Source organism: Notothenia rossii, assembly GCF_949606895.1.
Source record: "Notothenia rossii genome assembly, chromosome: 3".
Classification (NCBI taxonomy): Eukaryota; Metazoa; Chordata; class Actinopteri; order Perciformes; family Nototheniidae; genus Notothenia; species Notothenia rossii.
In genome coordinates, this window is record NC_136901.1 from 78,370,696 (window position 1) to 78,381,463 (window position 10,768).

The 10,768-nt window shown below is 41.0% G+C and overlaps 1 protein-coding gene across 2 annotated transcripts; it reads right to left on the reverse strand.

The window, feature by feature from the left end:
• Positions 1-1,251: 1,251 nt before the first annotated feature.
• On the reverse strand, positions 1,252-8,484 carry LOC307032780 (zinc finger protein ubi-d4-like). Of its 2 annotated transcripts, none has more exons than XM_079671031.1 (11): positions 8,365-8,484; positions 6,817-6,977; positions 6,154-6,261; positions 5,765-5,958; positions 5,284-5,376; positions 5,107-5,191; positions 4,472-4,606; positions 3,809-3,940; positions 3,568-3,680; positions 3,158-3,239; positions 1,252-2,878 (listed from the first exon to the last, which is right to left on the reverse strand). In XM_079671031.1, the coding sequence occupies exons 1-11, from the start codon at positions 8,394-8,396 to the stop codon at positions 2,793-2,795; spliced, it is 1,221 nt and encodes a 406-aa protein (XP_079527157.1). In that variant the 5' UTR covers positions 8,397-8,484; the 3' UTR covers positions 1,252-2,792. The 2 variants fall into 2 exon arrangements, with proteins under 2 accessions (XP_079527157.1, XP_079527156.1); XM_079671030.1 differs by having other exon boundaries at positions 5,765-5,961.
• Positions 8,485-10,768: the final 2,284 nt, after the last annotated feature.

Below are 10,768 nucleotides of genomic sequence, written 5' to 3' on the forward strand. Positions count from 1 at the left end.
ACTGAAAGCATGCTGTATGGATAGGTTCTGCAGGTAATGGTGTACCATGTTAAAGGACACATGTCATGGCCATTTCCACTGATCATAATTCCATTGTTGAGGTCTACTAGAATAGTTTATTGTGCAATTTTCCAAACTCACATTGGTTTCTCATACAGCATCTCTGTAAACTACGTGTATTCACTGAATTTCACTCTCTGCCTTTAACGGCTCGTTGTAGCTCTAATAGCTCCAGCCCCCACCCTCCCTGTGAGCACAGTGTGCTCTGATTGGTCGGGACGTTGTGAATCGCGCTGAGCTCCGTGGAGGTGTTGTTTCCTTGTTTAGCGACAGCGAAACACAGCCAAACTCACCCTGAGCACACACAAAAAGTGTGGCTTGATATTGAGTAAGAAAAAGGTTGATAAACGCTGTGAGAATGGGTCTGCAGAGAGAATTTCGCCGCGATCCCAACTGTCTGTTATCAGCCTGCAGCCATGGAGGAGAAATCAGCAGAGCTGCCCACACTGTGTGTGTGTGAGGAAGTCCGTGGATTGGTCAATTTGGACCAATCAGCGGGGGCTTAACGTAACGACTCCGCGGATTGGTTCATTTAGTTCCGGGTACGTGTTTACGTAATCTCGTACCCGAAAGAATCAAATGGATGATGACGTTTCACCAACGAGGCGTTTTGGGGAGGTATTTTCTGTGTTAGTTTTACTCGCTATAGGGTGTACTTTGAGGGTTTGTGACTCTGCAGACCGTTTACATGCATAAAAACCTTATAACACAGAAGGGGACGGTTAATAACCGGAAAAGCATGACATGGGACCTTTAACAAACCAAGTGACTGTAGTTCAGGGTGACATGGAGCTGCAGCTCTTCAGCACAAGGGACAGCTCTGAACACTCTCCAGGCTCCACGGAGCGAGCTGTCCGAGGGTCCAACTCATGGACACATAATGGACGGTCATTACATATAACACACTGATTGTAAACATTACAGTTTCTAATATAACCTCAATCTCTTCAAGAGTATTTTCTCTTGGTATAAAAGCACTCTTGGACTTTTTTTTGTACCAACAGTGAAGATGTTTCTCCAAACACTTATTTTGGGTTACATTTAGTCACTTAGTGTGCGCATTTGACACTTTCTTCAGTGATTTTGGTAGAGACACAAACAGAGCGCCCCCTTCAGAAACTGGCCCTATATTTAAACACCTGCAAGGACAACTGTGGAAATGATGCTGTTAAATCAATTGCAATGGACACGTTATTCAAAGTGATTTTTATTTCAGTCAGGCTAAATCGGCTTTGATACCAAAGAAATGAAAAAATAAAAATAGTACAACAAAGTACATCATTTTACAAATACTCAAAATGGAGGTCTGACATATCAGAATAATCAAATAAATTCAAACATGTCACAGTCATAACAAAAATAGAAAAAGTCAATACAGTACATAGAATGCAATAGGAGCTATATACTTGAAGTGTTTGCTATACCATAGACTTTACAAAATTCTACTAGAAAAACTCCCAGTACCAATGGAATATCAGGTAATATAAAATGTAAAAAAAAAAAAACCTACAACGAAAAAGAAAACACTTGTGGTGTGAGTGTCTGCATTCATACAGGTGCAATATGCATGCAAATCTGCCTGTGTGACAAACGATAAAAGCAGCTACAGTTTATAAATGATTATGTGTGTCATGGGTTTGACAGCAGCTGTTTAAAAATGACATGTGATGTCACTGCCAAACTGTTTTTTAAAGCACGAAACAAGTGATAGAAAAGGATGCACCTGATGATTACAAATCTCATGTATTGGTCAGTTTCCCCCCATAAAAACAGCATCAGCTGACGATCAGGTTTTTCAAAATAAGAGAATGTTAGCTCGAAACTAAATTGAAGACCGGTATTTTACGAAATATTCAACTTACAGTATGTCGTATAGTGTTTGGTTGAAGTAACTGATCAATCCAGTAACAGCATCAGAGATGAGAGGGTGGTTTCGGTGCAACCCTAAAATTGCAAGGCCAAAGAGTTGTGCTAACAGCTTAACGAGTCAAAGCCAATGGTTTTGTTGGCAAAGAAATTAAGACTTTTTGTTACCATCTTTGTCCCACCGATTCAAAATGAAACAAAGATGGTTAAAGTGATTATGATAAGCTCCGTCTGTCTTTGTCGCGTGTTTCATGTGAGGGTGGACCTTGGCACTGACCGGCTCCCCTCAGGGAAACCTCTTAAAAAGATTGATGGATCAGACAAAAGTACACAGACAAATGCCACTAAAAATGTCAACTAGTAACCAGAACAATAACAATAGTAATAATAATTATGTTCCTCATCTGTATATGTGGTGTTGTTATTCTTTCTCCCACATTAAGGGAGTACAAAATAGATGATTTGGCAGAAAAAGAAACGTGTTGTCTCGACAGTCACCTCTGTGACTTTGAGCGTGAGAGGGTGCAGATAATTAGCTGTGATGCTAATCCGTTTGCTCCTGGGAGCTTCCATGGAGACAGCAGTTACTATGGTTACTGCATGCCTTCTGTCTCTGTATCTAGTGTGTGTAACAGTCCGGGAGAGAGTGTGTGTGTCTATATTGTATTTATACGCACAATATGTGTTTGACGGGAGCCACGGGCTCTGCAGGCAGACTGGTAGTTATAGTTTGACCCCCCACTGAAGATATTAAGACTTCTAAAGCTGATCTGCGATCTGCTCAGCTACATCTGGACATTTCCCGGTGCTCCGGACTGAGAAGAGGTCTGACGTTTCCATCAGGGGCGGGGCTTGTTGATATGATGTCACTCGGGGCCGGAGCCCTGGTTCTGCTGGTATATGGAGGCTTTGTCCTTCAGCAGGACCAGGCACAGGTGGCAGCTCCAGCTCCCTGTGTACGCACACACACACACACACAAATGAGGCCAGGCTCAGGAAATCATAGGGGTATAAAATACTAGTGATGTATAAAATGTATTTTATTTATATAACTGCAAAATATTACTCAAAAAGAGCTCTCTAAAGAGGAGTGAAACATTTTTTGACTGTGGTGAAAATGTTGTTTAGGAAGGCTAAATGGCAACAAATTAAGAATGAGTAGCCATAACAAACAAAAGATGTTCGCAGCTTTTGAAGGTTGATCTTGTTAACTTTAGCAGTGTGAGCTTACCCTCTGGTGGTTCAGTCATGGGAGGGCTTAGACAGTACATGTGGTAACCTCGGTCACAGTCATCACAGAACAGCAGCTGGTCCTGCAAACACACAACATCATGTTGAGTCCACTGATTGGACAAGAGGAAAAAGTTTCACATCTCTCCATCTTCAGATGTCACACAGTTGTTCAGAAACATGTCTAGGGCTTTTGTTTTGATAGGTGAGAACCAGCCTTCTTGGTTCACTCTTTGAACCCTTATAATGATTCATTCATTCAGTTTTTGAGAACATCTAGGTTATTTAATTGTCAACATTTTATTATGAATATACATTGGGATTCCAATTTTCCAAGAAAGAGAAATAACAAAAAAAGTTAGTGTATACTTAATTAGTATATAGTCAGCAACAACAGATAATGGGTCTCACGTCGTTCTCCGAGGTGCCGCAGACGTTGCAGCACTTGCACTCGATGCACTGCCAGCGGTAGGTCTTCACTGCAGCCATCATCACGGGGGTGAACTGCAGGCATGTGGGGTGGCCTGCAGGGGGGGGGGGGGGGGGGGAGAGACATTGTCATGGAAGATACAAAAAACCATGCCATGAGAGAAAAGGCATGGCAACAGTAACTAAGGGGTGCTTAGTGGTGAAATGAACACGACGAGAGTACCTGAGCGTCCACAGTCTGAACAGGACACCAGCCCCTCTGATTGGCCGGTCTTCTGGTTCATAGTGGAGTCTCCCAGACAGAAGTCACAGTAGTCGTTGGGCAGAGCCAGCCCGTTGGGACCCTTTTTAGGAGCTGAGCGGGAGAAAGAGTGAAGAAAACCTTTTAGTGTACATTAAAACTGTCATTTTGAATTGGGATATAAAGCTGAGTTACATCAATAGTTCCATGTATAGAAAAACTGTTTATAAATCAAATATTTAAAATATTGAAGCACTGTTTTACAAACCTGTTCATGCGGCATCAGCCAACACCAGCTTTTTAGTTCAGTAACTGGCAGATGATTGATCTAACCCATGATCCAAACTAAAGAATGAGTGGCAACTCACAAAACACACTTGAATGGATGTACTAACACAGAGTTGCGTGCACTAAAGAAAACAATGCGATGGATATGTTTGGGGGAAGAAACAAAAAACAGATTGATGCTATGTCAGTATCCCGGAGAGGAACACTGAGTTTAATCCCAGCTATGAGATTCAAAATCCCAAAAATGAAAACAGCAGTACAAAAAGAATGAGAGGGACTTCCCCTGTACAAACACACACATGCTACACAGCATGCACCCAACCCGCCCCCCCCTCTCAGCACAAGAGAGTGACTCACTCTTCGGTTCCTCAGGCTGGCAAGGAGTGGGTGGTGCCTCGATCTCCTCGCGGTCCTCGCCCTCCTCCTCTGCCAGGTGAGAGTGTGTATAGTGGTAGCTCAGGCCAGGACGGTTCTTGTAGCGCTTCCCACAAACTGACACACACACACACACACACACACACACACACACACACACACACACACACACACACACACACACACACACACACACACACACACACACACACACACACACACACACACACACACACACACACACACACACACACACACACACACACACACACACACACACACACACACACACACACACACACACACACACACACACACACACACACACACACACACACACACACACACACACACACACACACACACACACACACACACACACACAAAACAGTTATAGTGATGGCGGATTGTTATTATCACCTAGCGGCATCTCAGGAAGAATAAAAAAACGCATTTGGACGGTCAGCCTTTCAAATTGTTTTCAAGCTTAAACTGTAGGTGGGGTCTTTCAGGTTAAACCATGCACATGGCAGAAGGCTTGTTTTTGACTTTCAGAGGTCAAATCTAAAGTCTTGCTTGCATGACACACAGACGATGCAAAGGAAGCTCCTACTCACTGTCGCAGGCGTACGGTTTGTCCCTCTCCTCCAGCGCCGCGGCAGCAGCTTCCTGCTTTTTCTTCCCATTCTTGTCACTGCGACCCTATAGAATCCATATTACAGTTGACAGATAGTACTACTACTGAAACTACAATTCTACGGGAAACTGACTGCAGAAGGAGAGGCAGTACTCACCTTGGACTTGCTCTTGCCTCGTCTCTTGGGGGTCTCGTCCTCAAAGTCATCATCATCAAGGTCGTCCAAGTAGTCGTCATGGTCAAGGACTCGCTGCAGGGAGAGGGGCTGGATTAGGTCTCACTGTGAGGACATTCTTTACATTTTGAATTTGATACTTTGGACTAACTTTACTCTAAGATGTATTTCCGTTTTTTTCTATTGGTGTTATTCATGTTCCCAAAAAACGATTCAAATGTTTTGTATTATCATCAAACAGTTCAAAAAAAGACTAGTAGAGACTTAAAGAAAATACATTCAATCAAGAAGCTAAAATCTTAGGGCAGTTATTACCAGATAAGACAAGAAAACGTGCCAGTGACTGAAAGTTATTTCCAGTCTGTCCAGACCAAATGCTAAGTTCACTTTTCCCCGTGTCATTTGTTGTTCTGTGAAGCTCTAATGTAAGTTGCATAATCACAAAATGAGAATGTTCAGCCACCTTGCGGATGCGCCCAGAGGACGTGTGAGTGGTGGCCGAAGTGGCAGGGGGCTCCACAGGTGCCGAGTCACCCTCAGGGGCGCGGACGTCTACCACAGCGCTCCTCCTATCCACGGGCTCCCCCTTCAGAAGGGCCTCCAGACTGCTGCCGTCCACCGGCCCCAGCGCCTCACGCTTCAGACCCAGCTCCACATCTGCTATACACACCAAGCAAAATGGTAACGCATGCAATGACATGAGCAGAGAGAGACACACAAACAGACTCATTATTCACAGAACAGGGGCTCCTACTTGCAACCAATAAATATGATAGAATATGATGTATATAATGTCACTGGTTAATGGATGAAAGAACCAAACTGGACTGTTTTTGTGAAAAAAAGGGATACCTGCTTTGAGAGGGGGGAAGGCCAAGCGGGGGTCCTCAGGGGGGTGAGAGCGGCGCTTCTTTCTCCAGCGGCGGGCTGGGTAGGTGTACAGCTGCCCCGGAGCTACACCTGAGGAGAAACACAGCAGTGCATGTAGGAGAACCAGCAGCTGGAGTACTTAAATGTGATCTCTGGAACTTAAAACTCTCAAAATAGTTAAGTCTATATTTGTCTTGAAAGTAGTGCTGAGCAATTAGTCGGAATTGAATTGAAATAGAAGTATTGACTGGTGCAATATCTACACGGCATGAGGCGCAATATTTGTAAAAATAAAAGAGCAAGGATTGGCCAAGAAATGTCCTTGTACAGACTTGAGTACAAATGTACAGATATTTCTCTATGAAAATGAGAATAATGAAGCAAATATTATCATTCCCAATGAGCAATTACATATGTTTCCCATATTGTTCAGCCCTTATTGAAAGGTGTCTTCTGAACAGATGCCCTGCTCCAAATACAAATAAATAAAAAAAAAAAATATCTCACATCAAACGAGAACTTTTATATGTAACTTTAATAACAAATGTAGCGTTTATTGAAAGGGTGATATGGTTTGATTATAAAATCCTATCGTGAATGAACATTATCATAATACTGAATTGTCACTCAGCTCTAGTTAAATACCTGCACTACGGTGTCTCTTCTCCATCCAGATGTAACAGTTGGACTGGGCCACCCCGGTCTGAGAGTCCAGGAAAGGCATGAGGATGCTGCGCTCAGCACACAACCGAGCGTTGTAACTATGACACTGCTCCATGGCATCTCTGTAATACTGCTCTCCCAGCCTGAAAGGTAAATGTCGGACACCAAGGTCAAATAACACAGAACAAGAGAGACTGTTAATAACCATAAATGGACAACGACACAGCGTGTGAAAACCCCCCACTATTGAGCTCCAATATAGTGTATGCAAGTAGTATCTGTAACTGTATATGCAATCTTACCTATGTAATCCACTCTATTGCAGTACTTTGCAACTTAAAATGTTCTTGTTTTGTTGAATTTGTCAGCAACTTATAATACTGGAACCTCTTAGATAGATTATACAGTGTTGCTTTATCCCCTTGTAAAAACATTAAATCTGACAAAAGAAAACCATCCCTTAAATTGAATAGCCAAGGTTGACAAATGAATAGCCACTTACTGGCTTTATTCTGGAGCTTTCATGAGAATCAAACCAAACTTCTTCAAAAATATGCTTTTAATGTGACTAGAGTTTGTGACTAGAGTATATTTGTATAACCCTTAAATGTATAGTTATTGGCAACCAACTATGAAGCCTATACGTGACATATACATAAAGAATATTGTTATATCACAACCAAATACATGTTACCGATCTGAAAGCATAGAAAGATACAAATATATCTGTATAAACTGATATAGTTATGCAGAGGATCAGCCAGGCCAATTGATCAGTTGGGTTCTATTAACTGTGACCCTTATATAGTTTGGAGTCAGGCAATTAGAAATGCAACTCATTTATTGTGTACTTGTCCAGTATAAAATAAAATCATTATCACAATGAGAACACAACAGCCATTTTCGGTGCATCTAAAAAGTATCATTACTATGATACACGAGTGAGTGGCCTTCATCACAAACGCAGTACTTATTATCGGCTTCAAACCAATTTGTCGCATTGTACTACTCGCCTGCTCACAGACTGTTGCTCTTACTGTGCTATCTCTGCATTTACCAGCGTACACATTATAGCCAAGCCTGGGTTCACTACAAAGCCTAACACCAGCAACAACGATGGAGGATGTAGGAACAAAAGGTTGATTGTTAGCAAGCCTCTCGTCACACACAACAAAGCACCCGCCAAGCTGACAGCTTTCTGCTACATTAACTATCATCCCCAAGCGACATGGCAGCAATAGTTTGGATATTTTGTGTTCAACAGCACTTTGAGTATCTAAGTTAGGCATACTAAGCGGCTAAAACAGAGCTCCACAATGGGTTCGCCTCATTTATATGTGCTCAATGCTAACAAGCTAACATTAGCTCACTGGGTAACGTTACTCTCCTGGGACAAATATTGTGTTGAAGATTGACGATGCGAAGTTTACACATTCCAGCACTCGGCAGTAACATTAAGATTAATCATTTTTACATTCACCAATGTGTGGCTGTTCGTTTAAGTCTCACAATAAATAAAGGTAAACTTACACTTTCACAACACTGTCGACGGCCGCCGCCATGTTTGCTTATTGCGGTTGTGTAAAGTGCCACTGCGCGTGCGTACACACATTAGTGACCGTTACTGCCTCCTTGGGTAAAAGCGTGAAGTGTACATATTATACAGACATCATGGCATGACCATTACTGTGCAGAGTAATTGTGTTAGACATTTTAATATTTGACAGGTTTAATTGTAATAGAAATGTCCATTTAATGTGTTGGCGTGTCTTTTACATGAGAGTGGGAAAGTACTGAGTCAATCTTTCCCACATAAAACAACGCATGTTTTCATTTACAACTAACTGTGTAGCTTCGTATTACCTGTTTTTGCACTTGGTGGGCAGTTTCAATGATGTGTTTCAACGGCTTCAATTTAGCTACCAGATAAAACTCAAGCAATCTTGATTAAGACTTTACAGACTCTTGCCGTGAACATGTGACTCTATAATATGTGGTTCTATTCTGCGCAGAAAAAGCATATTAAATATGGAAAGACAATTTGTGTGAGTTATTTCCAACACAGTTACTGACTAGCCTACTGTACATTTGTACACTTTAAAAAAAAATATGTATCAACTTTATTTTCCTTTTTCTTAAACAACACATACAGTTTCAGTGACAAAAAGAAAAAGTGCAGGTTGTAACATTTCTGTTAACCCCCCCTGCAGACAAGATTAATAGTACAAACACATTTTAAAATAATAAACAAACAAACAGATGGATTTGTACACTTTTAAGGGACTTCAATGTTTTTATGTTTAGCCAGCCTGAAATGCCCATAGACTGTAGGCCTAATTGTCTGTAGTTTAAGTTAGCATTTGTGACATTTTCTCTAGCTATGGTGTGCATAATTACATAGACTATGTGGTTATAATAAGTCAGAATCAGAAAAATATATATTGTATTTAATATAGTAATAATAATCAACCGAATTTGTAGAGCACCTTTAATAAAATACATGCGGCTCACACACACACACACACACACACACACACACACACACACACACACACACACACACACAGACAGACAGACAGACAGACAGACAGACAGACAGACAGACAGACAGACAAGGAGAGGAGAGGAGAGGAGAGGAGGAAGTCAGTCTTGGAAGAATACATGTTGAAACGTTCAACAGACTGGTGAGTTAAACTGTTAAACTACAGCCAGCTTTATAATGACTTATATGTAAATTATAACTTCCTCCCGAAGTTAACCCCTATTTAATTAAGCTTGCTAGTTAATGTTTGAGTTCATGGAAATAGTGGGTAACTAGATTCCTTTTATTAGTCTCTTTTAAACGAGGAACATGCAAAAAAAAAAGTATCTCTAAAAAGAGACACATAATGCAAGATTTAGCTATTAGCTTATGACCATCTGCTGTCCCTGGGCAGGTTCACGCATGCCAATCATCAGAAAATAAAGACATCACACATTCTCAAAGTATTGATCAACATTTAAATACCAGCACATTTACCAGAATGACTTGAACCACGGTCAAATCAATGTCGCAACATTGGAAAAAACAACACTTTATTTAAAAGGCAAATATTACTTTTATTTTCCTCTTTATTTGTTGTTTGTTACTACTTTGTGTGTGCGTGTGTGTGTGTGTGTGTGTGTGTGTGTGTGTGTGTGTGTGTGTGTGTGTGTGTGTGTGTGTGTGTGTGTGTGTGTGTGTGTGTGTGTGTGTGTGTGTGTGTGTGTGCAAGCAGGTGGTGCCCGTAGCTAACCTCGTCAGGCTGATTGGTCCACCTGAGGAGACGGGAGTTCCTCCGAGCTCTCTCTCATCGACCTCTCCTACTCCCAACTCCGTGTTTGTTGTAACTTATAGTAGATCTGATCTGTTGTTCTGCGTGGCTAAAAGTTACTGGTCCCTGTTGTACTTTTTTGTATCTTTGTAACGCTAAACTAATGTAATCTGTCTTGAAGACACGCTTTGATTTGCTAGGAGTGCGAAACCCTTTTCTTTTGTTTAAATCCCGTTTTCTCCTGTTTTTCGTTAGGTAAGAATCCTGTATTTTATTTTATTTCTTTTGTTAGGCAATATATATATATATATATATATATATATATATATATAATATATAATATATAATATATAACCTTTATATATATATATATATATATATATATAAAGGTTTATTTGTTTATGTGGGTTTATCTCGCCTCTTTTAAAAACACAGGTAATTAAAATTACCTAACGCATTTTCCTGTGTCAGTGACCGTTTCTTGGGAGTGGGGAGAGTGCAACTTTGTGCTGCGCCTATAGGTTCCCCTATAGGCCTGGGTGTAACACCTCCAACAATGCAAATATAAGACATAAACAATCAAACTAATTCAAAAATTAAATACAAATAAAAGAATATTGCAAGATGTCTGTATAAACGTA

Excerpts from the sequence above, each read along its gene's own strand:
- LOC307032780 (XM_079671030.1), bottom strand. The coding sequence starts at position 8,396 with ATGGCGGCGGCCGTCGACAGTGTTGTGAAAGT. Across the intron at positions 4,607-5,106 it reads CAAACCGTACGCCTGCGACA|TTTGTGGGAAGCGCTACAAG; the intron begins GTGAGTAGGAGC and ends TGTGTGTGTCAG. Across the intron at positions 3,941-4,471 it reads CCAGCCTGAGGAACCGAAGA|CTCCTAAAAAGGGTCCCAAC; the intron begins GTGAGTCACTCT and ends TCTCCCGCTCAG.